The sequence below is a fragment of the Acomys russatus genome, chromosome 15 (genome assembly GCF_903995435.1).
Source record: "Acomys russatus chromosome 15, mAcoRus1.1, whole genome shotgun sequence".
Lineage (NCBI taxonomy): Eukaryota > Metazoa > Chordata > Mammalia > Rodentia > Muridae > Acomys > Acomys russatus.
In genome coordinates, this window is record NC_067151.1 from 19,711,480 (window position 1) to 19,739,008 (window position 27,529).

The 27,529-nt window shown below is 45.4% G+C and overlaps 1 protein-coding gene across 1 annotated transcript in view; it reads left to right on the top strand.

Annotated features, from left to right (window-relative positions):
• The first annotated feature begins 11,052 nt into the window (after positions 1 to 11,052).
• Positions 11,053 to 27,529, top strand: part of Larp1b (La ribonucleoprotein 1B) — a 92,003-nt gene continuing 75,526 nt past the window's right edge. The window contains exons 1-5 of the mRNA XM_051157759.1: positions 11,053 to 11,581; positions 21,432 to 21,490; positions 22,639 to 22,698; positions 24,187 to 24,361; positions 25,637 to 25,777. Coding sequence (XP_051013716.1) covers positions 11,068 to 11,581; positions 21,432 to 21,490; positions 22,639 to 22,698; positions 24,187 to 24,361; positions 25,637 to 25,777 — 949 coding nt within the window. The 5' untranslated portion in view covers positions 11,053 to 11,067. The remainder of the gene's footprint in view (positions 11,582 to 21,431; positions 21,491 to 22,638; positions 22,699 to 24,186; positions 24,362 to 25,636; positions 25,778 to 27,529) is intronic.

The following is a 27,529-nucleotide window of genomic DNA, read 5'->3' on the forward strand; positions in this document are numbered from 1 at the left end:
TGGGCATGTTGGTGCACGCCTTTAATCCCAGCACTCAGGAGGCAGAGGCAGGCGGATCACTGTGAGTTCAAGGCCAGCCTGGTCTATAAAGCAAGTCCAGGATAGCCAAAGCTACAAAGAGAAACCCTGTCTCTAAAAACAAACAAACAAACAAAAACAGCATAGTATTTTTTCACAAAAGTGCATAGGCCAATAGAATAGAAGACCCACAAATTCACACAGCTACAGCTACCTAACGTTTGATGAAAATATCACAAAATGGCTCAGCAAGTATTCATGCTTGCCATACAAAGCCTGAGTTTAAATCTCTAGAATTCATATAAAGGCAGAAGGAGAGAGCTGACTCCTCAAGTTGTCCCCAGACCTCCACATGTGTGCCGTGACACATGCATTCCCACACATCTACTTCTCACACACCCACAATGATAAATAAATCAATTTAAATGTAAAAATGGATTCAACTCTAGATTTCACTCACATACCCTTTCTCTATAGACAAAGTAATTAATAGTAAACTAGATTAGGCCATCAGAGAGTCTAGAAAAGGGGGTGAGTGTAGTAGTACCTGCATGTAACCTCAACACTGATAGATGAGACTGGAGGCTCACCGGTTTCAGGCCAGCCTGGGATATACAAGAGGAACCTGTCTCAATAATACTTGTTTCTTGCCAGGCTTGGTGGCGCATACCTGTAATCCCATCACTCAGTGAGGCAGAGGCAGGCACATCTCTGAGTTCGAGGCCAACCTGGTCTACAAAGTGAGTCCAGGACAGCCAGGGCTACACAGAAATGCTGTTTAGAAACAGAACAAACAAACAAAAAGTTGTTCCTTTACTCTCTAGATGGTGCAAAATTTAAGAGCATGAGCCAGGCACGGTGGTGCATGCCAGCACTCGGGAGGCAGAGGCAGGCAGATCTACAAAGGGAGTCCAGGACAGCCAAGGCCAACACTGAGAAACCCTGTCTCAAACTCCCCCCGCCCAAAAAAATATTAAGAGCACTTGTTCTTATAGAGAGCCCAGATTCAATTCTCAGTACCCACATGGTGCTTCCAACCATTCATAATTGCATGCGCCAGGCATGCCCACGGTACACATACATACATGCAGGCAAAATACCCATACATATGAATTTTTAAAATAATTTTTTTTTCTTTTAGAATGGGAAAAAAAAGGGCTCTACTTTTCTTTTTATTTATGTAGCATTCTGCCTGTATTATGCTACAGGCCAGAAGAGGGCACCACATCTCATTATAGATGGTTGTGAGCCACCATGTGGGTGCTGGGAATTGAACTCAGGACCCCTGAAAGAACAGCCAGTGCTCTTAACCTCTGAGCCATTTCTTTAGGCCATTGTTTGAGTTCCAGGACAGTCAGGGATACACAAATAAACCCTTTCTTGAAGGAAAAAAAAAAAAAAAAAAAAAAACAAACCTGTGTTATTGAAAGTTTTTTTTTAATTTAGAATTATTATTTTTTTCATGTGTATGGATCAGAAGAGGACATTAGATCCCTAGGAACTAGAATTATAGACAGGAGTAAACCACTATGTGTGTGTTGGAAACTAAACCTGGGTCCTCTGCAAGAGCAGCAAAAGTTCCTAACTGCTGCCCCATAAGTTATTATGTTTAAAGATTTGTTTTTATGTGTATGTGTCTATCTGGGTGTATGTGCACCTGAGTGAAGATGCCAGGGGAGGCCAGAACAGGTGTCCAGGTAGTTGTAAGTTACCTGACACAGGTGCTGGGAACCAAGCTCTGGTCCTCTGCAAGAGCAGCAAGCACTCTTAATGGATGAGCTTTCTTTCCAGCCCCAAAAATTATTTTTAAAAGAAAAAAGATTTGAGATGTGAAGTGGGAGGATCATCAGTTCAAAGACATCTAGGGTTACATGAAATCTATCTCAAAAAAAACTTGACAGAGGGTTAGAAAGACACCAGATAGTATGGAAAGAAAGGCAGATAAACAGCTATCAATCTTAGCTCTGCTGTTACAGACTGAAGTTCTTAGCCAAGACAGGCTTTTGGGACACTAAATTCCTATTTCAGTAAAACTGCCCTACTGAGTGCTACCTAAGCTAGGAGTGGTCATATGGGCCTTGTACTCTCAAGTAGAAACAGGCAGATTTCAAGCTTAGGCATGCTTTAGCTAAACAGTAAGATGAGACTGTCTGTTTTTTGTTTTGTTTTGTTTTGTTTTGTTTGAAGACAGGGTTTCTGTGTAGTACTGGCTGTCTGGAACTCACTCTGGAGACTAGTCTGGCCTCAAACTCAGTGAGATCCACCTGCCTCTGCCTCCCCAGTGCTGGGATTAAGTGTGCACCACTGCCATCCAGCTAGGTTTTACTCTTGTTTTTGTTGGTTTTCTGTTTGTTTCTTTGTTTCTTTGTTTTGAGACAGGGTTTCTCTGTACAGCCCTAGCTGTCCTGGACTCATTTTGTAGACTAGGCAGGCTGGCCTCGAACTCACTTGCCTCTGCCTCCCGAGTGCTGCTAGGATTAAAGGCATGCATCACCATGCCTGGCCAGGTTTCACTCTTAAGTAACATTTTGTATTTAAAATCAAAAGTAAAAATTCAAGTTTGAATATACAAAATTGCTGTAGCTCTAACAGCTGTACATGAAAGTAGTTTCCAAGCCAGGCATGGTGGCTCATGCTATTAATCTCAGCACTCCAGAGGCAGAAGCTAGTGGACCTCTGTGAGTTCAAGGCCTACAAAAAAAATCAAGGCTAGCAAGGCTACACAGAGAATCCCTGTCTGGGGGGGGGGAGCAGGGGAGGCCAGTGGGGGGGGAAGGGCCCCAAGAAGCAACTATTTTGCCATCAATGATTCAATGATGTCACAGGAAAAACAGGGAAATTTTTTTTCCTTTTGTTTTTTTTTGTTTTGTTTTGTTTTGTTTTGTTTTTTCGAGACAGGGTTTCTCTGTGTAGCCTTGGCCATCCTGGACTCACTTTGTAGACCAGGCTGGCCTCGAACTCACAGCGATCCGCCTGCCTCTGCCTCCCGAGTGCTGGGATTAAAGGCGTGCGCCACCACGCCCGGCTTTCCTTTTGTTTTTAGAGACAGTATTTCTCTGTGTAGCATTGGGTGTCATGGAACTCTATGTAGATCAGGCTGGGCTAGGACTCATGAGATATGGCTGCCTCTGCCTCCCAAGTGCTGGGATCAAAGGTGTGCACCATATTGCCCAGTGTGGGGTGGAAGGCAGATTTTGCCAGGCGTGGTGGTGCTCACCTTTAATCCCAGCACTCAGGAGGCAGAGGCAGGGGAGTTCGAGGCTAGCCTGGTCTACAAAGTGAGTCCAGGACAGCCAGGGTTATACAGAAAGTCACTGTGAGTTTGAGGCCAGCCTGGTCCCACAAAGCGAGTCCAGGACAGTCAAAGTTACACAGAGGAAACCCTATCCAAAAAAACAAACAAAAAAGTTTTTTTTTGTTTTGTTTTTTGAGACAGGGTTTCTCTGTGTAGCCTTGGCTGTCCTGGACTCACTTTGTAGACCAGGCTGGCCTCAAACTCACAGAGATCTGCCTGCCTTTGCTTCCCCAAACGCTGGGATTACAAGCCACAGAACCCGGCTCTCAAAAAATAATTTTAAAGAGAAATTGGCCGGGCATGGTGGTGCACACCTTTAATCCCAGCACTCAGGAGGCAGAGGCAGAGGCAGGCAGATGGATGTGAGTTCAAGGCCAGCCTGGTCTACAAAGGGAGTCCGGGCCAACCAAGGCTACACAGAGAAACCCTGTCTCAAAAAACTAAAAAAAAAAAAAAGTAAAGAGAAATGAGTAATTCTTACTTAGGCAGGGGCTAAGGAATAGTCATCTGGGTGGTTTAACATAGCTTTGACATAGCAAGCACAACATATGATGTGAAGATTATTTATTATTATATTATTATTTTGATTACTATTTGGTTTTTAGAGACAAGATTTCTCTTTGTAGTCTAGATTGTCCTGGAAATTGCTCTGTAGACTAGGCTGGCCTTGAATTTATGGAGATCTTCCTGCCTCTGGGATTAAAGGCGTGCACCACCACTACCACCACCACCAACACCACCACCACCACTGGCCAGCTATATAGTTTGAAGACGCTTCCTTTTGTTTTGTTTTGTTTTGTTTTGTTTTTCATTCTTAGAGATAGGGTTTCTCCATGTAGCCCTGGCTGTTCTAGAACTTGCTTTGTAAACCAGGCTGGCCTCAAACTCACAGAGATCGATTCTTCTTGTGTTTAGCTAACATAATGCTGCCTTCCCTTTGCTTCCCACCAGTTTATCTGTTACCTGGTTACAGTTTTTCTTATAAAGAGCCTGCCTTTGGAGCAGAAGGACATCACAGTTCACTCCTGAGTCCACTGTGTCCCTGGTCATGGTCAATCTTGGGGTGTGGCATTCTATTAAACCATCACTCTCACCAGGTGTGGTGGAGCACACCTTTAATCCCAGCACTCAGGAGGCAGAGGCAGAGGCAGGCAGATGGATGTGAGTTTGAGGCCAGCCTGGTCTACAAAGTGAGTCTAGGACAGCCAAGGCTACACAGAGAAACCCTGTCTCGAACAACAAAAACAAAACAAACCATCACTCTCCCATTGAGATTGGTGCTTCGGTGGTTTGTGTGGCAATTTCTGTATTATGGCAGCAGGATCAATCATCAAAACAGGGGAAGCAGGACTTCTCTTCCAACAGCTTATTTGAACAATCCAGTCATCAAGGTTGTCTAATAATTTTTATTTTCTGTAACTTCCCAAGGCCCAAAAGGACCATCCTCCAGGGACAACCCTCTGTTCTCTATATTCTAATTTCCCATTATACTTGTGTGTGTGACAACCTTAAGTAATTTCCTATGCCTGCTATGCTTTATACTCATCTCCTGCAAGTGTCACGATAACGGAAACGAGCCGTAGTAGAACAGAGCGGTCAGTTCATAGGTAGCGGCACTACAGAAGGGTAATGGCGGTGTGGAGGAGGCACTGACAAGATCCAACAGTCAGCAGGGTTTAGTGAGAGCCTGGAGCACTGCAGGCAGCTTCTTGCAGACATGTAAACTGTTAATCCCACAGGGTGAGAATGAGACCACTGCACAATTTGGGGCCTAGTCTGAAGTAAGCTTTAATTAAATACTAGCCAGAGTGATGGACTCTGGCCAGGTCCATTTCTGGGTAACCAGAAAATAGCAACAAGCCACATTTTGCAGAGGCTTCAAAAGGCAACCTATGAGGCCACCATATTTCCCATCTAGTCCAATCAGTCCTGCCTACATGTGATCAAGCACATCCAGTTCACCTGGGATGAACAAACTTGCTTGGGGGAGTGAAAACGTGTGGCTCAGTCTCTCCTATAAACAAGAGCCTCCAGCATTTCAAAAAGCGTCTGTCCTTGGGTAAGGGGCTTACAGGTTAAGAGGCATTTTGGTTCATGAATCTCTTTGGCACAGTAATTAAAACTTAAAACATAACGTTGGCTCTCACAAAACTAGCTGTGGAAGGGGAGGGGGGCGGATGTGCAACATAGCTCCTAACTTTTAAGGACTAGAAAGTGGTTGCCACTCCCTAAGGGTGTTTAGCTGAGTGTGGGGCACAGGCCTGTAATTCCATGACCTGAGAATTAGAGGCAAGACGATTAGTTCATACCTCTCCCCAGGTATATAAAGAATTCAATGCCACCAGGTGGTGGTGGGCACGCCTTTACCCCAGCATTTGGGAGGCAGAGGCAGGCAGATCTCTGGGAGTGTGAGGCCAGCCTGGTCTATAGATTGAGCTCCAGGACAGGTAAGGTGACATGGAGAGAAAACCCTGTCTTGAAAAGAAAAAAATTTTTTAGTTGTTTGCAGTGGCACACACCTTTAATCCCAGCACCTGGGAGGCAGCGGATCGCTGTGAGTTCGAGGCCAGCCTGGTCTACGAATTGAGTCTAGGACAGCCAAGGCCACACAGAGAAACCCTGTCTCGAAAAACAAACAAACAATCCCAGCACTCAGGAGGCAGAGGCAGGCGGATGGCCTGGTCTACAAAGTGAGTCCAGGATGGCCAAGGCTACACAGAGAAACCCTGCCTCGAAAAACCAAAAAAAAAAAGAAAAAGAAAAAAAGAAAAACAAACAAACAAAAAAAGGGCCAGTTACAGAGGTGTGAACAATCCAGAAAAATCAGGAGATAGCACAGTGCCCTGAGGGCTGGTAGTTATCTCCATGCCTACAAGGACAAAGATAAGAAATACAGAGGACCTTGTAGAGAGAGTTCTGCAGACAACCTTTGGTGATCCACCTTGGGGAAGGAGGACTGTGAACTCTCTATCTTTAGACCTTTCTAATATTCAGATACTGGAGGTCAAGACTATTCTTATCTAGGGAGTTACAGTTCTGGGGAACAAAGTCAAGAGAAGGGGGATTGCCAAGTATGGTGGCACTTAGGTGGCTAAGCCTGGTAGATTGTAGATTGGAAATGAGCCCAGGCTACATAGCAAGTTCTAGGCCAGGCTGGGCTACCTAATGAGACTCAGTCACAACAAGCAAACCAAAATAAAACAATACAAAGCAATCAAACCAAACACAGGATTACCCATTTCCCTGGCCCTTCCTAGGGAGCTGTTACTCTACTTTTTCTGATTTGTTTTGAGACAGGGTTTCTCTGTGTAGCTGTGGCTGTCCTGGACTCACTCTGTAGACCAGGCTGGCCACACAGACAACAGCATACCTCTGCTGGGATTAAAGGCGTGTGCTTCCACTGCCAAACTGCAGTGGTGCACGCCTTTAATCCTACCAAGAGGCAGGGAAATCTCTGAGTTTGAGGCCAGTCTGTTCTAGGACAGCTAGGGCCTGTCTCAAAAAACCAAACCAAACCAAACCAACAAAAAAGGAAACAGTTACAGGGAAGCACGAATTCCCCCATCCCCCTTCTCTCCCTGCAAACCAAACTGTTTCCTAGAGACACTGCTTTGTCCTCATCCTTCACCTTGACTTAAGAAATCTGTGGCTCTTTTTGGGGGAGGGACTGGAGGGAGGGGGGAGTTCCAGACAGAGTTTCTCTGTATAGCCTTGGCTTTTCAGTAGATCCGGATGGCCTCTAACTGACAGAGATACCCCTGCCTCTGCCTGGGATTAAAGGCATGTGCCACCATGGCCACCTGGTGAAGTTTCTGACTCTTAAAGACAACACAGAACTGGGGTGAGAGCTCAGTCAATGAAGTACTTGTGAGAATTTAAGTTTGATGCCTTAAAAAAAAGGTCAAACATGGTGGCACTGGGGAGGCATGGACTCACTGCCAGTTGGTGAGTTAAAGCCAGTGAAAGAATTTTACTTCAAAATAATAAACATACAAATAAGTAATACATAAATAAATTGGTGGATATGGCCTGGAGTGTTCCTCTGGCCTTCATACATGCACATGTGTGTGTGTACACAAGTAAATGAACCTTTGGAAAGACACCATCACATTTCCTTTTCCTCCACTGACTCAGTTTTGTATTTCAATAAACTGATGGCAATAAAGAAATAGAATGTGTTCAGAATCCCATTAATTGGTATTGGTTGGTACCATTCTGTACAAGAGTTATTTCCTAACAGGACTTTAAGAAACAAAAAACTGGGGGCTGGAGAGATGGTACACGGTTAAGGGCGCTGACTGCTCTTCAAACCAAGGCAGAGGCCACAGTGCCAGCCAAGGCCCAGGCTTCAGCCCCAGCTCAAGCTCCCATAGATGCCCAAGCCCCTGTGAAGGCCCCAGAGAGAAGGCTTCTGCCAATGTGAAGACAGATGGACTGGTGTGACACACCTACTACACACTACTATTGACAGGTGACCAGTGTCCTATGCTGTTTTTATAATAAGCCTGAGGCAAGATCTGTTATTAAAAAAGGGAGGAACAGGCATGGTGGTGCACACATTCAATTCCAGCACTCAGGAGGCAGAGGCAGGTGAATTGCTGTGAGTTCAAGGCCATCCTGGTCTATAAAGCAAGTCCAGGACAGCCAAGGCTACACAAAGAAACTCTGTCTCCAAAACAAAACAAAACAAAAACCAAAAACAAATGGAAGAGAGAAAGAAAGAAAGAAAGAAAGAAAGAAAGAAAGAAAGAAAGAAAGAAAGAAGAAAGACAAAACTGACTACAACAAGAACAGCAAGCAGCTGGGAGGTGGTGGGGTACATCTTCAATCCAAGCATTCCGGAAGGGGCAGGCTTCACTCAGGATCTCTGTCAGTCAGAGGCCAGATGGATCTACAGAGCTTTTACAGGACAGCCAAGCAAGGCTACACGGAGAAACCTTGCCTCGGAAAAGGGGAAAAAAAAAGTTGGCATTGGGCAATACAAATGGAAGTACAGTCCTCATCGGCTAGCAGCCAGTTTGGGGAGGTTGCTTAGGGTCAGGTAAACTGGAGATTTTTGTGTAGAAGACAAGAAAAGCCTCCCTGTTTATAGCTGAGGTAATGTGTGAAATGTTGAGATTTAACATAGTTGGGGTGGTGTGAGATGGAGAAGGACTTTTCACCAGTAGAAACGGCTCTCAACGATGACCTTGCAGAACATAACTATATTAAACCATAAGTATGTGCAGCCAGTATCACCTCACATCAAATTTCAATGCTAAACAGAAAGATCTTACTAGGCTTATCAAAATGTATTTGTACTCTGTTAATACCCATTGCAGGGGAGAAGAATTGGGAATATAGTTAAGTTGTAATCAAGTGCTATTTGACAAATTAAAGGCTGGGAGGGATGGCACTTGGGAAGTGGAGTCATGGCCAGTGTTATGTCTCAAACCAGGGACAAATGGCAAAGGTTCTCCTGGCATGTCTCAGCCCCTACCTATTACAGGGCCCTCCGGGCTCTTATCCTGAACTCTCCAGCCCAGGGCCTAGGCTGCTCTTCCTTATATAATCCAATCATTTTTGTAACTTTGGCCTTCTGGCTGCGGCAGCTTGTTCCCTCTCTCCCATCTCCTCCCCACCCCACCCCCAACATGGCTCAGCTCAGCATGATCGTGTCCACTCTGGACTCCTCCACCATACCTAAGAGAAGTAATGTCCTTTCCTTTTTCTTTCTTTTTTTCCATTTAGTCAATTGTCCAAAGCTAAGGGGCTGGAGAGATGGCTTGAAGATTAAGAGCACTTGCTGCTTGGCTTGCCCATGCTGGGCAGTTCACAATGGCCTGCATCGCTAGCTTAAGGAAGATACAATACCTCTGGTGATCCAGGGCACCTGCACACTTGTGCTTGAGCCTATAATTAAAAATAGAATAATTCATGCTGGGCGAGGCAGTGCATGCCTTTAATCCCAGCATTTGGAAGGCCAAGGCAAGTGGATCTAAAAAAAGAAATCTTCTAGATGGAGAGAGTGTGAAAGTTCAAAGCCATTGGGTGTGGTCCTTATGCCTTTAATACCAGCCCTAGGGATGTAGTGGCAGGGAAATCTAAAAGTGAAATCTTAAAAAAAAAAAAAAAAAAAAAAAAAAGCAAGCCGGCTCAGGTCTTTAATCTCAGCCTTCCGGAGGAAGAGGCAGGCAGATCTCTGTGAATTCAAGGCCAGTCTGGTTTACAAAGGGAGTCCAGGACAGCCAGTGCTCTGTTACACAGAGAAACCCTGTCAGGAAAAACAAAAAATAAACATCTTTAAAAAAAAAGTTAAATACTAGCTGGTGCGTGGTACTCAGGCCTGTCGTCACCCCAGCGTTTAAAAGGCTGGGCAGGTGCATTCCTTAGAGTTCAGAACCAGACTGGTCTAAGTGATGGCTTCCAGGACAGCCTGAGATAAAGAGAGGCTGTCCCAAAGACCAAGCAAAAGAGCAGGGCGTGGTGGCGCACACCCTTAATCTCAGTACTCCAGGGACAGAGGAAGAGGCTGATCTCTGAGTTCAAGGGCCAGTCTAGCACAGCCAGAGCTGTTATACAGAGAAACCCTGTCTCGAAAAAACAAACAAAAAACAAAAACAAAAAGAAAGAAATAAAGAAAAGTTCACAGCTAATCTTGAATTCGAGGTCAAACTACAAGGAGACCCAGTTGAAAACCCACTGAAAAAAAATGAAAAAAAGACTGGTGAAATATTAAGTATTTGACTCCAGAGCATCTCGCTCTCTGTAGGGTGGAGTCAGTAGGGACGGACAAGTGCACTCCTTGGAATGTCGGGGCTGGGTCTCCATGTGGACTTGGATCCGGCTCAGGAGTGCCCGCGGAGCCCACAGTGTCTCTGGGAAACGTGTCCTGGGTCCTGAGGAGCCGCCGCCGTGAAAGGCCTGCAGCGCTTCACTTCAACCCAAACGGACCGCCTGGTCTTCCCGGTGCCGGCAGAAAGATGAAAGACGTCGGGTGCGCCAGAAGAGTAGCAGGTTCACCCTCGCCGGCCGCTGGGGCGGGGCCCAAATCAAGCCACGCCCGCCACACTCGCCGAGACTCTTCAAGCCCGGGTCGCGAGCAGCGGCTAGGGGGAGCAGCGAGTGGCCACGTCACTCTCCGGAGCGCCACGCCCCCTACCCCGCCTCGCCCTCCACACGCCCCGCCCCGTCCACCTCGCCCTCTGCAAGCCCCGCCCCTCATCCTGGTCCTAGGGACCTCGCCTGCTGAACGCCGGGCCTCTGGGCGGTCTCGCCTGAGCACGCCCCGCCCACCACGCGCCCCGCCCTCGACACGCCCCGCCCACTGGCCCCCTATTTGCCCGCCCCGCCCATCAGCCCGCCTCGCCCCCTGCGCGCCCCGCCCCCCGGCTACCTCGCCCTCCGCACGCCCCGCCCCCCGGGGCAGTTACCGGCTCAGGCCGCGCGCGCCTCCGCGACTCGCCTGGAGATCTCTCAGGCTGGCTGGATCGCCGCTTTGCCGCCCGCGCCCGCTGAGGGCTCGCGGCTCCGGCGCGCCGGGCGCGTGTGGCGAGCTCCGGCCGTGCGCTGCGACGAGGCCGGGCGGCGGGCGGTTAGCGCTCCGCTCGGCGGGCGGGGAGGAGCGGCACGCCGGGCGCTGCACGCCTCGGCGGGCGGGTTCCGCGTCCCAGGACCGAAGCGGGTCGGTGCCCCCGTGTGGAGAGAGGGGCGGCCGGGCTCCCTGGACCCGGACGCCCCCGGGCTGGGCAGGAGGCTGGGGCCAGGGGCCGGCCATGTCCGCTCGCGCCCCGGTGCCCGCCGCCGCCCCCCGGGAGGACCCGCCCGCCGTGGCCGGCGACCGGGACGCGCTGTTGGCAGCGGCAGGCCGGCGGGCGGAGCAGCCGGCGCCCGGCGAGCGGGAGGGCAAGGAGGCGAGGGAGGAGCGGGCCGCGGCCGCCACCAGCGCGGGGGCGCGGGGAGAGCCGTCGCCGGCGCTCGTGCTGGGACACAGCGTGCCGCAAGCGGCCGTGCCCGTGAGGCCGCTGGCGCTGCACCTGGCGCACAAGGCGCGCGCGCCCGGGGGTCCCTTCGGTGGGGAGGCCCCTCCGCCGCCGCCGCCGCCGCCGCCTGCGCCGCGGGACCCACCGGAGGAGGCCCGCGAGGACCCAGGGGCCGCCGGCCCCGAGGACAAGCCGCCGCCGCCGCTGCCGCCGCCAAAGGGAAACCCGTGGACCAAGAAGCCGCCGCAGCACCTGTCCCCCGTGGGCACCGGCGCGCCGCCGCCCGCTCAGGACGCCGCGGAGGCCGGTGAGTGCTGTCGGCGGGAGGGAAGGTGTTGGGTCCCTAAGGTGTCATTCACGGTGCCGATTTACATAAATGGACATCGGGGCGCGGGAGCGACAGGAAGAGGTGGGACCTCAGGTTCTCCTTGACGGGTAGGGGCACGGCGTGGGTGACTGGGCAGCGCGGCGGTGCTCGGCTTGTGCCTTCCTCGCGCGCCGGCGGCGACCCGGACGCGGCGAAGGCTGTGGGAAAGTTTGGGTGAACTCGCCACAGAGTGGGAGCGGGGCGGGGCGAGCGGACCTGTGTGTGTGTGTGTGTGTGTGTGTGAGAGAGAGAGAGAGTGTGGAAGCACGACCCGGCTCGCTCGCTGGGGAGGTGAGTGGTGAAATGAAAGTCTCAAAAGGCTGCTAGGTTGATGTGGCGCTGCTGCAGCAGCTGGCGTAGAGGTGGGGTTTTTTGTTTTGTTTTGTATTTTTATTTTTTTCGGTTGCGTTTCAGAGTGCCTGAGGTGGGACAGTTGATTCAGAATCTGGATCCGCACGGCTTGGTCCCATGGCAGCCGGCGCGTTAGAAATTGGGTTGTGTGCCATTGCGTTTGAATGCTGACCAGTGCAGTATGGCCCTTGGGGCTTTATTCGGGTTGCAGCAACTGCTAGTTTGGAAAATAAAACTAAGACCGGCCTGTATTTTGTGGCGCACGTCTGTAACCCTATCGATGTAGAGGATTAGGCGTTCGAAGCCAGACTGGTTTATTTAGTAAAGTCTTTAGAAAAAAAAAAGTTAGAATAGAAATGCTGAGTAAAACTCCTCATTTGTTTTTAAAATTAGACTATTTAAAAAGAAAAAAACTAGGCCTTTTTTCTGTGGAAGTTGCGCCTGTTTTGTTGGCAAGTTTTCGCTGGTCTGGGAGAGAGTGGAACATCCAAAGTTCGAGCATGTTTATGGGTTGTGAGGGTCAAACGCGGTGAACAGATCTTATACAAATGTGATTGTTATATCTCTCCTGTAGGGGGAGATAAATGTCGAGCCAATTTAGTTAGCTTTTTGCATGGAAAATCTTCATTAACTTTCTTGTTTGTTGTTATTTGTTTGCTTTTTGAAACACTTTGTGCAGCCCAGGCGGGTCTGGAATTCTCCTTGATCCTCCTGCCACGGCCTCCTTCCAGTTGCTGGGACTATAGGCATGCTGCTCTCCATTAAAACAGAAAATTCTGCTCTCCCGTTTATTGTTGGCATAATTCCAACCTAGCTGAAAGAGCTGTTTACTACCATTGCTAAGTGAAAAGAAAATGCTATGGCAAGCCTCCCTAACATTGAGAAAGGAAAGCCTATGCTGATCACTTCTTACCCATCCACATCTAGATTTAGTGTTATGCATTGTAGTACTCATTGAACTACCAAATATGATTTTATAAACCCAGTTTTTTAGACTTTAAAACTTTTCAAAGTGAGACTGGGAATTCTTTTTTTCCCCCCTATGCTGTGGATGAGCCCAGGGCTTTGTGCTTGCTGGGCAAGTGCTGTATCATCAAGCTTTATGTGCAGATTTTTTACACACCCCCCCTCAGGAATTTTAATTGGAAATTACTTGGAAAAATATTTGACAGTTTAACCTACTTGAGACTTGGCGCTCCAGTCTTACATTAAGAATACAGTGACACTTAACTGGAAGTGTGGCCCATACCTGTAATTCCAGCAGGAGGATCATGAGCTTGAGGCCAGCCTGGATTACACTCAAGACCAAGACCTTGGTCTCAGAAAATCAGGAGCCTTTAATCCCAGCAGTTTTGAGGGAGTGACAAGTGGATCTCTGAGTTCAAGGTCAGCCTGTACTACTTGCTATGGAGAAAGACCTTGTTTCAAAACCAAGAAAAACCAAAAGAAATTTCAGTTGTACCAATATTTCTGTATTGGCAATTTTTACATTTTGGAGTTATTCTGAAATATTAGGAATGCTTTTTTAAAATATCTGTGGCAGGCTAGCAACCCTGACTCTTAAGTTCCACAGTGAGTAATGGGTGACTTAAATACGAGATTGTGGTGCAGGAATGCACTGCTGAAAGAAGTGGGTGATAGTGTAGTTATTACTAATGAGTTTGCTTTCCTTGGTAACATTATTTGTCTTGTAAATTAATGACATGCATAGATTCATGCCTTCTATTTGTTTTTTCTTTCCAGTTGGCATTTTTTTATATTACAGAGGCTAGCAACAAACTAGAGCCTCACCCTAGGCTTTCCTAGTACTGGGGTGAGGGCTCTCAACTCTTGCGGCTCTTAACACTAGAGTGCTTTCTACATGCAAGCTAAGTGCCATGGCCTCTTTCTTGTTTGTTTGTGGGGTTTTTTTGTTTGTTTGTTTGTTTGGTTGGTTTTTCAAGACAAGGTTTCTCTGTGTAACAGCTCTGGCTGTCCTGAACTCTCTTTGTAGACCAGGCTGGTCTTGAACTCACAGAGATCTGCCTGCCTCAGCCTCCCCACGGCTGGGATGGCCTCTTTCTCGGGTTCCCTAAGAAAACTGAATAGAATGAGCTCGGGCTCAGTAAAAGCACTCACTGCTCTTGAAGAGGACTCTGGTTTCTAGCACTCATAGCTGGCTCACCCACCCAGTTTCAGAATCTATTGCCTTCTGGCCCTTGAGAGTATCTGCACATGGGTGGTGCACATGCCTAAAACTAACATTAAGAAATCTTCTAAAAGATGTAGAACATTTAAAAAGGAATAAGAAGATATGTAGTGGCACATACCTGTAGCTCCAGCTAGCTGAAACTGAGAGGGTCAGCTACACCTAGGAGTTTGAGCAGCTTAGTGAGGCAGGGCTGAGGAGGTGGCTCACAGATTAAGAGCACACAGCGCCTTTTTTTTTTTTTTTTAAAGAGGATCTGAGTTCAGTTCCCAGAACTCACACTGGGCAGCGCATAGCTGCCTATAACTCCAGCTCCAGAGAATCTCAGCACCTTCTTCTCATTTCCTTGGGCACCTGCACTCACATGTACATACATACAGATAAATGCATAACTAAAGTGGAATAAGTAACTAAAAACATAGTGAGGCCTTATATCAGAAAAAAAATAGTAAATGATAAATATATCCACAGATCATTTAGGATTCAAAGAACGCAGTTATATTAAATTAGCAGACTACTGATAGGACACTTCTAGAGTTTGTTCTATAAAATAAGGTACTCTTGAAAGAGTATGTTAACCCCAGCTAAACTGTCACTCTTACTGATGAAGTGAAGAAATCACGTCCATAACTGTCATGAACATCATTGTCAGAGTTAGGTACATATATTCTAGGAAGTATGGGGAGTCTTTAGGATACAATCAGATCATGGACTTTATTCATGACGTTTATTTCTGTGTGTGTGCGCGCGCGCGCATGTGTATGTATACCATGGTGGTTTATGTGGAGATCAAGGAACAGCTTTGGGGCAGGGGATCTCTTATCTTCTTAGATCATGCCTGTTCTGGGGATCAAACTCAGGTCAGACTTGGCAGCAAGTTTCTTTACCTTCTTAGCCAAATTGGCAGCCCAGCTTTCTCTAGATAAAATTGAGGTAATTCTTGATGGCTCCCATGTTTTTGAGACACCCTCCTCCACTTTTAGGATGACTCAGGTGTATAGCTGTTTCTGGGAAACAAGATAAAACACTTTAGCCAAAGCCAGGCCTACCTAGGAATGTCTTGAATTCAATATTGAGACTTCTGGCCTGAGATCTTCCCAAACTATATCATAAGCTTGTGTTAAATAGTTGTAATTATTTAATAGGCCTTTCATTAAGTAACAGCCTAAGACTTGCTAATTACTTGCTTGTAGCTGTATAGTAAAAATCAATCTTGTAGCCAGGCGTGGTGGCGCACTCCTTTAATCTCAGCACTCGGGAGGCAGAGGCAGGCAGATTGCTGTGAGTTTGAGGCCAGCCTGGTCTACAAAGAGAGTGCAGGACAGCCAAGGCTACACAGAGAAACCCTATCTCGAAAAACAAAACAAAACAAAAAAACAACAGTCTTGGAGTGAAATTTCACAGAAACACAGAATATAAAAATACTGATACTTTGCCCAGTTTTGTCATCCTCAGTCTTTGACCCTATGTTGCTTTGAGAAAGGCTCTCACTATACAGCCCTGGCTGGCCTGCAGCTCACTATGTAGACTAGATTGGCCTCACTCCTTGATCCACCTTCCTTTACCTCCCTAGTGCTGGGATTAAAGGTGTGCTACTAGGCCTGGCTCTATGTTGTGTTCTCTCTGTCTCTCTGTCTCTCTCTCTCTCTCTCTGTGTGTGTGTGTGTGTCTGTCTGTCTGTCTTTTTTCTATGTTGCGCTCTTTTTTGGGGGTGGCTCTTTCGAGACAGGGTTTCTCTATGAGGCTGGCCTCAAACTCACAGAGTGCTGAGATTACAGGTGTGTGCAATCCATAATATAGCTCTTACAGGTAATTTAGCCTGGACCTATTGATCTTACTTGTTCCCTTTCCTTATCTTGACAAAGCAACATTTTATGTTTCTTTTGTAATTCCTTAGGATAAAGTAGAAATCAACTGTTATACCACAGGGTATTACTGTTTGACACATTGCTTTCCAGTGGCTATAGATAGATATTTTCTTTGTTAGCATAGGAGAGGATTAAGACTTTCCTTGTTTTGTTTTGAGTTTGGGGAGTTTTCTTTTTTTAGGTGAAAATCTTGCTGTGGTAGCTTAGATTGGCCTTGATTGATTGATCAGTTGGTTGATCGATCGGTTGGTTGAGGCTCTTACCTCAGCCTTCCTAGGACTAGGATTGTAGGCTTGCACCACTCACCTGGATTTTTAGATATGGTTTTTAAAAGATTTATTTTATGTTTTTGGGTGTTTTGCCTGCGTGTATATCTGCATCTCCTGTGTGTATGCCGCCTTCAGGAGCCAGAAGATAGCATCGGATTCCCTGGAACTGGAAGTTAGAGACAGTTGTGTGCCATCATGTGGGTGCCGGGAATTAAACCTGGGTCTTCTGCAAGAGTAATCGGTGCTTTTAACCTCTGAACCATCTATCCAGCCTCCAAATAACATTTTCTTTTCCCATGGTTTTGCCCCCACCTTTTGTCCTATATACCTGTATTTTTTTTTTTTTAATTGCATGGAGCAGGTTATTTATTTATTTATTTATTTATTTATTTATTTTTGCTTTTTTATTTCTTTTTGTTTGTTTGTTTTATTGAAACAGGGTTTCACTGTGTAATAGCTCTGGCTCCTCTGGAATTCTCTTTGTAGACCAGGCTGGTCTTGAACTCGCAGAGATCCTCCAGAGTGCTGGGATTAAAGGCATGTGGCACCACACCCAGCTATTTCCTAATTTCTTTCTTTTTCTTTTCTTATTTCTTGATTATAATTAAATTACTTAATTTCCTCCTTTCCTTTCTTCCCTCCAAACCCTCCTATTTACCTCTTGAACTTTCAAATGTATGACTTCATTTTTTATTGTTATTCTTATATATGCACTCATATTCCAATACATAAATACAACCTGCTCTGTATACTGTTACTTGTATGTATGTCTTCAGGGCTGACCATTTGGTATTGGATACCCAATTGTTGTGTTCTTCCCTGGGGAAGACTTTCTTCTTTCAGCATTCCTTTGTAGTTTGTAGCTCTTGGTGGTCATCACCTTGTCCACTTTGGCATGTTTATCATAGGTGTTGTCCTTGTTCAGCTCATGTTTAAGTAGTCATATTGGTAAGACTTTATGGATGTAGTTTCTGACATTCTTATGATGCCTAAAATCACAGCAAACCTCTTGGTCCTCTGGCTCTATCATTTGCCCCCTCTTTTTCAATGTTCTCTGAGCCATAAGTGGGTGAGTTGTAGTTGTATCTAATAGGACTGGGCTCCACAACTCTGTATTTTGATTGATTGTGGTTTTCTTAAAGAGAAGATTCAAGTTTCCTTGGTGAGGAGGGAAAACTACACTTGGATATAAGGGCAAATATTTAGAATATAGTTAGGGATTATGCTGGCTTTTTGGTAGTGCTGGCTGTAGATCCTCTTGAGATCCATGATTTCACTAACCCAGGGTAGTTGGCTAAGTTTCCTGTACCAGGCATGAATTCCCTGTTTGTTGGTGACCTTGCCTTAATCCAGTTAGAGAGAAGCTGATTATTGCCAAATTATATGCTTTATACATACGCATATGCTGTCTATTCCATGTATTTGTGGAATCGTACAGGACTTCCACCATGCCATGTTACCTTCTTTGATAAATATTCTTTTAAAAAATATTGTTGGGCTGGCGAAATGGCTCAGTGGTTAAGAGCACTGGCTGCTCTTCCAGAGGTCCTGAGTTCAATTCCCAGCAATCACTTGGTGGCTCAGAACCATCTATACTGTGGATTGATGCCCTCTTCAGGCATGCAGGTGTAAATGCAGGCAGAGCACTGAATACATAATAAATAAATAAATAAATAAATCTTTAAAAAATATTATTGTTAGGCGGGCAGCAGTGTTGACACACACCTTTAATCCCAGGGAGGCAGAGGCAGGCAGATCTCTGAGTTTGATGCCAGCCTGGTCCACAGAGAGAGTTCCAGGACAGCCAGAGCTACAAGAAGAAACCCTGTCTCAATATATATTTACTGTATCTATCTATCTATCTATCTATCTATCTATCTACCTACCTTCCTACCTACCTATCTATCTATCTATCTATATAGAGACAGGGCTATCCTGAAGTTCTCTATGTAGACAAGGCTAGCCCTTAACTCAGATCTTTCTGTCTCTGCCTTTTCAGTGCTGGGATTAAAGCCCTGTGCCACTACACATGGCTGTTGTCTTAATTTTAATTTTGTGCATGTATGTGGGAGGTGTGTGTATATGCCCAGAGAGGCCAGAAGATGTTACAGGTAGTTATAACCTGCGTGACCAAACTCAGGTCCTCTAGAAGAGCTCTTAACAGGAAACTGTCTCTCTAGCTCTCCTCCCCATTTCAAAGATAATTTCAGATTGCAGTCAGCTTGGTTTTGAACTTTTGGTAGTCCCCCTGTGCAGCCTCCCTATTCCCCTGATGGTAGGTATTCTAGGTCCCATTTAAATCTGATCGTAGGCTTCAATCCCAGCAGTCAGGACGCAGAGGCAGGAGGATCGATGTGAGGTCAAGGCCAGCTTGTTCTACATGGCAAGCGCCATTGTCGACTCCACTGTGTTGCCCATGTGAAGCCCAGGGCCTACTCAACAGAACACTGATATTGCTGAGGGCCAGGGCCAGCTCTTCACTCTCCTGAGCTAGGAGTCAGTTTTCCCACCTGCTGCAGGCTTCCAGGGGAGAGGGAGGGCATGTCTCCCTTGCCTTACATGGCATTACATGGCAGATGAGGTTTAGAGCTGCCTCATCCACGCATCCACCACCAGGGCCAGCTCTACTGTGCTACTCAGGTGAGGGGCAGGGGCTATTCACCCAAGTGCTGCAGCTAGCAAGGGGTGCAGCCAGCTCTGCAGAGCCCTTAGATATCAATATGGTCCCTGGCAGCAGTGCAGACTAGGGATTTCCCCATAGCCTTTAGTGGTAATATGATCCAGGGACATTGGCACAGACCCTTGCTGCTGCATGGCTCTAGCTCAGAGGTGGCCCTAAGTGGCACCCCAGGCCTGGACTTCATTCACCATGGCCTCAGGTGGCAGCACTAGCTACTCACATCATACTCTTTCTCTCTACCCTGAGTCTCTAGTTCCACCTTTCTTCATAGTGCTCAAATGTTCCACTTCTCAGCCAGGGACGGTGGCACATGCCTGAAATCCCAGCACTCAGGGAGGCAGAGGCAGATGGATCTCTGTGAGTTCAAGGCTACAAAGGGAGTCCAGGACAGCTAAGGCTACACAGAGAAACCCTGTCCCCAAAAACAAAACAAAACATTCTACTTCTCTCTCATGTCCACCACATATTTACAGCCCTCTGGGTGTCTTCTTCAGGCTTTTTGTTGTTTGCTTGTTTGTCAAGACAGATTTTCTTTGTGAAGCCCTGGCTGTCCTGGAACTTGCTCTGTAGACCAGGCTAGCCTCCAACTCAGAGGTCTATCTGTCTCTGCTTCCCAAGTGCTGGGGTTAAAGGCAGAACAGTTTTTTATGGTCCACCATTGTGCTTCCTTTCATGATAATCACAGGTGATGCAATCAGTGGTTGTCTGTGGTGTTTGCTTGGGCAATGACCTTAAGCATGTTGGGTAAACTCTCTACCTGCCACTGAACTGTAGCCCTAGCTCATTATGTCTGTAGAGACCAGCTACTTTCCTTCATGGGGCTGAGTTCTGGGTGTCCTGGTTGGTTGGATGGTGGTTTGTTTTTGCTTGGCTGTTTGTTTCTTTGTTTTCCGAGACAAGGTTTCTGTTATAGTCCTGACAGTCCTGGACTTTGTACATCAGGCTGGCCTCAAAAAACGCCAACCTCTGCTTCCCAAGTGCTGGGATTAAAGGCATGCTGGGCTACCACACCCAGCTGGATGGTGTTTTATTTTTATTATTTCAATTTATTTGTTTGTTTAGTCAACTTGACACAAACTAGCATCTGAGAAGAGGGAACTACACTTTAGAAAATTTCTGCATAAAATTGGCAAGTATATAGGCCATTTTAATTAATGGTTGTTGTTGGAGGACCCAACATATTGTGGTACTACCCCTGGGTTGGTGGTCCCGGGTGGTATAAGAAGGCAGGCTGAAGGGCCGGGCATGGTGGTGCACACCTTTAATCCCAGTACTGGGGAGACAGAGGCAGGCGGATCTCTGTGAGTTCAAGGCCAACCTGGTCTACAAAGCAGTACACTATAGCCAAGGCTATACAGAAAAACTCTGTCTTGAAAAACCAAAACAAACAAAGAAGGCATGCTGAACAAGCCATGGGGAGCAACCTTAAGGTTTCTGCCCTGACTTACCTGTGATGGGCGCTTAACCTAGAAGTATAAGATAAAAACAAGCACTTTCTTCTCCAAAATGTTTTTGGTGATGGTGGTTTTGTTAAGATTTATTTTCTTTATGTGGTGAGTGTTTTGCCTACATGTATGCATGTGTCTACAGAAGTCAGAAGAAGCTGGTATATTTCCTGGAACAGCATTTATGGATGTCTGTGAGCCACCACAAAGGCAATGGGACCTGAACCCAGGTTCTTTGCAAGAGCAGGAAGTGCTCTTAACCATTGAGCCATCTTTCTAGCCTCTGGTAATGGTGTTTTACAGCAACAGAATCCTTAACAGAGATACTGGGTATAATCTGTTAAGGTTGCCAAACCTGTTTGTTTCCTGGAAGTAGTTTGAAGTCTTATAATACTTTCTAAATTTTTTTTAATGGTTTTTTGAGACAGGGTTTCTCTGTGTAGCCTTGGCTATCCTGGACTCACTTTGTAGACCAGGCTGGCCTCGAACTCACAGCGATCCGCCTGCCTCCAGAATGCTGGGATTAAAGGCGTGCACCACCACACCCGGCTATCTAAATATTTCTTGGTGAATGTTTTAGTTTTATTATATTGTATTTTATTAATAAAAGGATTGGTCTGTCAGTTTAGTATTTTCCACTTTTCTTTCTTTCTTTAAGACAGGGTTTCTCTCTGTGTAGCCCTAGCTGTCCTAGAACTTGCTTTGTAGTCCAGGCTGCCCTTGAACTCACAGTGATCCGCCTGCCTCTGCCTCCCAAGCACTGGGATTAAAGGCGTGTGCCACCACGCCCAGCTATATTTTCCACTTTTAAAATGTGGCTAACATTTAAATTTACATATTACAGTTGATGTTTTTCTAGGAATTTGAATACCAGAAACTTGCATTTGTTGGGAATGCTGACTATGCTAACTTGCTAAAATTGAAATATTTGTTTTGCTAAACTTATTAAGTGAAATGGTTGTAAAAGAAATTTTGTATATTTTCTTTAGAGCTCAGTTCCCCAAAAATTATAAAAGCGGGAAAACTCAAGACAAAGAAATCCAACAAGGTATGTCTTTACAGGAAGTACTTTTTAAATGATTTTGAAACAATCTGATCCTAAGACCACTGAATTTTTAACTGAGGAATATTTTAATTAACTTGCCAAGTCTGCATATAAGTAAACATAGGTGGTTTTGAAGATTACTGATCTAGCCAGTGGACAGGACATCTTCCACAGTTATGTGGAGAGCAGGGACTAACTCTGACGTGAGCTCTGGTGCCCCATATTTGACGACCTCCCCTTCGTGGAGAGCCCTAGTGGCACCCAAAGAAAGAGTAGGCAGACTACCAAGATGAGACTTGTTAGCCTGTGACCATAAAGAGGGGGAGGAGATCCCCCTCAGACATGGACCTAAGGGAGGGAAGTAGGATGGGGGTGGGGAGGGTAGGAGGAACGGAAGGATACCAGTAATAGGAGAACAATTGAGTTGTAATCTGAATAAATTAATTTTTAAAAAGTACTGTTGCTTTATTTGATTTTGATGTTGCTTCTTTCCCCCCTTCAGTTGAGAAAGGGTCTCATTACATAGCCTTGGCTGGCCTGGAGCTCAGAGGTCAACCTGCCTCTGCCTCCTGAGTGCTAGGATCGAGGGCATGTGCCACCACAGCTAGCTTGTTGCTTTTTCTGGGAAAGGATCTCATTGTAGCCCCACCTTGGGTACCCATGGCTGATACTGAATTCCTGTTCCTGTTCTTTCTAAATGCCAAGATTGCTGGCATGTACCACCATGCCTGGCAACAAAAATTACTTTTAGCAGTTTTTTTTTCCCAGTTTAAAAATTAAAAAGCTGGGGGCTGGAGAGATGGCTCAGCAGTTAAGAGTACTGTCTGCTCTTCCAGAGATCCTGATTTCAATTCCCAGCAACCACATGGTGGCTCACAACCATCTATAATGTGATCCAATGCCCTCTTCTGGCCTGCAGGTGTTCATGTAGGCAGAGCACCATGTATACAATAAATAAAAAATATTTTAAAAAAATTAAAAGGCTGATCACGGTGTAATCCCAGCACCCAGGAAGGCAGAGTCAAGAGGACCTCTTTGAGTCCACTAAGAGAGTCCAAGACAGCCAAAGCTACACAGAAAAAGCCTGTTTGGAAAAACCACAACAACAAAATTTAAAAAAAAGTTATAACACTTATTTTATTATTTTTTAGGCTAGTGATTTCAGTGATATGGCAAACTGGCCAACACCAGGTGAATTGGTGAACACAGGGGTAAGTGTATATAAGTTTGTTGTTTTAAAGAGAAAATTATTATTTTAGCATTATTTGCTGGGTTGGGTGTGTTTAAAGATGTAGCTCATCAGCAGGATTATTTTGACATGCAGTATCTTTTGCTCCAAAGTAGTATTTGTAATGAATTTCTTGGCTTAACATTTACCCAGGGTGCTTTACCTTTGATTTTTGTAATAATCTCATGAGTTATGCATCAATTTTACATTTTAATATGATTATAGTTCTTGATAAGATGATAAAATTTTGACAACTATTCTTTTAATAGTTTTACCCAATTATAAGATACTACTTTCATATACATTTCCCTACCTGGCTATATCCCACAGGGGCTGGGGTAAGGTGTTAGCATTATTCTATGATTTTTTTCCCCCAAAAGGATGAAATTTTATTTTTTTAACTAAAGAAATTAGATTCATTTATTTACTATGTCTTAAGTGTTTTGGCTATATGGGCCTTGGCGGTCAGAAGGTCTGCCTGGGACTGTAGTTAAAAGTGGTTGTGGACAAGTGAGTGCTGGGAACTTGAACTCAGGTCCTTTGAAAAAGCAACACATGCTCTGAACTGCTGAGCCATCTCTTCAGCCCCTAATTATTATTACTTATGGGGGGGGGGTAGTTTGCTCTGGCTGTCCTAGAACTTACTCTGTAGACCAGGGTGACCTCAAATTCATTGAAATCTGCCTGTCTCTGCCACCCAAGTGCTGGGATTAAAGGATTGTATCACCATACCCAGCCTTAAGGTGATAGGTTTTTATCTGAATCTGCATGTAATCCTGTTACCACAACCAGAAAATGAGCTTTTCTTTTGCTTGCAAGTGCTCCAGTCAGCCCTACCATCCAGAAACTCCTGAGAAGCTTTCTGCTTTCATGAACTTTTTGTATTTTTTTTTAACTTTTTGTATTTTCTGTGTATGTGAATAGTGTAAGAGGCACTATTTCTGGCTTACTCAGTACTGTTATTTTGAGATTTCTTCATGTTGTGTGTATCAAGGATACATTTCAATTCATGGTTGTAACTCTGACCATTCACTTATTTTTTGGTGGACATTTGCATTATTATTTTATAAAATTTTGCACAGATATCCTCCCCCCCCAGTAGCCAGTAGAAGAATGGCAATTTTTTAGTTTTTAAAGTACTGCCAAGCTTTCACTCCCACTGGTGATATCTAATAATTCCAATTCCTTCACAGTCTCAGTAACTCTTAATTTGGTCAGTTTTAAAACTGTACCCATTGTACTAAATATGAGGTTTGCTTGCATTTCTTTGACTAATGATGGCAGCATATTCATGTGTATTAGTGCAATTGGAATATAATCCAGCACCTTACGTATACTACTAGACAAGCGCCCTACCCTCCAGGATTTTATTTTTCATAATTTTTCCCCTTTTTCATTTGTTTAACAATATTTGCAATAGGTATGCTGACCATTTAGTGAAATGACTGTTTAGAACACTTTTTTTTTTCAGTCTCAGAGTGTTATCAACCAAGGAAATAAGAAGCCACAAATTAGAAAAGAAAAAGAAGAGAAGATTGAAAAAAGAAGCAACAGTGAGAGCAAAGAGAATCGGGAAGCAAAACTAGATGGTCCTGTTGAGACTGTCAGCGAGGATGAGGCTCAGTCAAGCAGCCAGCGGAAGAGAGGTCAGCTGCCTGTGCCTTCATTTTAACCTGAGGTTTTGGAGACTGCATAGTGATGAATTGCATTATGTAGCTGCTGTTGCGCCACCCCCCCTTCTCTCCCACCCCCCCTTCTCTCCCAACCCCCCTTCTCTCCCAACCCCCCTTCTCTCCCACCCCCCCTTCTCTCCCACCCCCCCTTCTCTCCCACCCTCACTCTCTCTCTTCCCCCCTTCCCCCTCCCTCCCTCCTTCCCTACGAGACAGGGTTTCTCTGTGTAACAGCTCTGGCTGTCTTGGACTCGCTTTGTAGACCAGGCTGGCCTTGAACTCAGAGCAATCCTGCCTCTGCCTCCCCAAGTGCCCGGATTAAAGGTGTGCTCCACCATGCCCCGCCTTAGCTGCTCTCTTTGTCAACACATGGATATGTTGTATTAAACCATCTGCAGCAGTAACTAATTTGGCCAGTTTGGTTTTTCTGTCCTGCCCCTATACACCTTTATTTTTTTCCATTTAAACCTCCATTAAAAAAAAAAAAAAAAATGAAGTTCCTTACAGTTTTTTTTTTGGTAGATATATTCTTGGATAACATTGTTCTTTTAAATTTACATTTTATTTGTTGTTGTTATAGCACCACTGAATGGCCTGGAACTCACCTGCCTTTTGTCTCCTTATTGCACATCTGACAATTTTAAAAGATTTATTTTCATTTTTAGTAATGTGCATGTATGTGTGTGTGTGTGTGTGTGTACGTGCGCGTGTGCGCGCATTGTCAGTGTATAGTATGTGCGTGTGGGCAGAGATAGTCATGGAATTCAGAAGAGGGTGTTTGATCCCTGGGGTTGTAGGCAGTTCTGAGTTCCCCACCTTGGGTACCAGGAATGGAACTAGTCTGGTTTTGTTCTTACGTTTCTGGTGTGTTTATGGTATGTGCATGTGGTTGGTGTGTGCATGCACATGTGTATGGAGGCCAGTTGCTCTCTGTCCTATTTATTTGGGATGGGTTCTCTTATTGAACCTGGAGGTTCTCTGCCTCCCCAGCCCTGGGTATTGGCATCCTAGGTCTGGCTTTTATGTGGGTGCTCGGGTGGTCCTTTGCTTGGCCATAAAGTGTTTTTACTAATGGACAAACTTAATCAAGGATCAGGCTATAAGAATGAAAAGGATTCTTTTGGTATTCTACAGATAATCCATTTAAAGTCAGACTGGATCTTTAATTAAAAGTCAGCCCTTTTAGGATTGCAGAACTCTGATTAAAACTGTACATTATCATAAAATGATTTTGTTTCCTTTCTTCAAGCTAATAAGCACAAATGGGTACCACTCCACTTAGATGATGTGAGACCAGACAGCCAGGAAAGACCTGGGTCCCGGAACAGCTCTAGATGTCAACCTGAAGCAAATAAACCAGCACACAGTAATAGGAAAAGTGATACACGAAGTAAGTGTGATTTCAAGAGTGCATGAATTCAAATGAACATAGCTTTAATGCTTACCTTTGGAACTGTATAGGGTAAACGGCAGACACAACTCTTTAACCCTGCATATCTTCAGAGGACATGTCTAAAGAATAGTGTATTTCATAGAACTTAACAAGGCTGAATGTTAACACATCTATAACCTTGTATCCTGGGCTGGAGAGATGGCTCAGAGGCAAGGGCACTGACTGTTATCCCAGGGGTCCTGAGTTCAATTCCCAACAACCACACGGTGGCTCACAACCATCTATAATGTGATCTGATGCCCTTTTCTGGCCTGCAGATGTACATTTGGGCAGAGCACTGTATAATAATAAATATTTTGCTGGGCATGGTGGTGTATGCCTTTAATCTCAGCAAATGTAACCATCTGGAAAGCTATAGCTGCACCAAGGCAAGGAATTTTAGCAAATAAGATGTAGATTTTGTTACATTTTCAGGTGTTATCCATATTTTGCAGTAGGAAACTGCAATGATGTCATAAAAACCCAGTCATTTCTGAATTAAAAAGAAACATTCCTGCCAGGTGTGGTGGTGCACGCCTTTAATCCCAGCACTCTGGAGACAGAGGCAGGTGGATCTCTGTGAGGTCGAGGCCATCCTTGTCTACAAAGAGAGCCAAGGACAGCCAAGGCTACACAGAGAGACCCTGTCTTGAAAAACAAACATATAAAAAAATTATAACCTTGTATCCAATGTTGGTTTTGTTTTTATTGTAAAGGTAACTTTTATTCTTCTGGCTCAATTGTTGTCTGGAAGGCTTACTGCCTCCTTCTGCTGGTTGAAGCCTAGTCCTGGAAGCTTCTACCCTCCACACAATCTAACCTGGCCCTAGACTGTTTTCAGTTTCTGAGGCTTACTACTTAATAAACTCACCTTACTTGTTCTTTCTGAGCTCTGGGCTGGCTGGTTCCACTCAGCCATAGTGGCTCAAACGCCTCTCTCAGCTGACTTATTTAATCTAGCTTCTCTCAACCCAGAATTGCTCTGCTTAGTCTTAGACTAACTCAGCAATCTGCTCTAACCCTCTGGCTTCTTCTCATTTTTTGGCTGGCTTCTTCCACCCTTTACCTGATTTCTTTCTCTGCAACTCATCTCTCTATTACTGTCATGGTAACACTGCCTGCTCTTTCTGAAAAACTGCCTCTTACTTAGCTTCCCTTTCTCTTCTCCTGAGAGTTGGGCATATCCTAGTCTGTCAAATCTCTGACTTGTCACCTTTTCTTCCATTCAGACATCATTTTCAAACAGTGTACAAACTAACTTTCCTTTCCTTTTGGATTACAGACATGTATCACCACTCCTGGATCTAAGCTTTTCTTTACTTGATACTTGCTCTATACCAGGCTGGCCTTGAACTCAGATCTGTTTGCCTCGTTCTCCTGGATTAAAGGCATGTTTCTATTCCATCCGGATTACACAAACCTAGAAGGTCTTTTGGATGTGATCTTATGGCAGAACAGCTATGTTCTGAATTAACATTCCTCTGCATTTAATTTAAAATTTTTTTTCTTTTCTTTTTCTTCAAGACAAGGTTTCTCTGTATAACAGCGCTGGCTGTCCTGAAATTGTTGTGAGGACCAGGCTGGCCTTGAATTTACATCCATCTGTGTCTGCCTCCTGAGTGCCAGGGATTCAAGGCACGTACCACCACCTGCCTTAACTTTGTATTTTGAGACAGAGTCTCCCTATTGAACTGGGCCTAGCCAGGCACT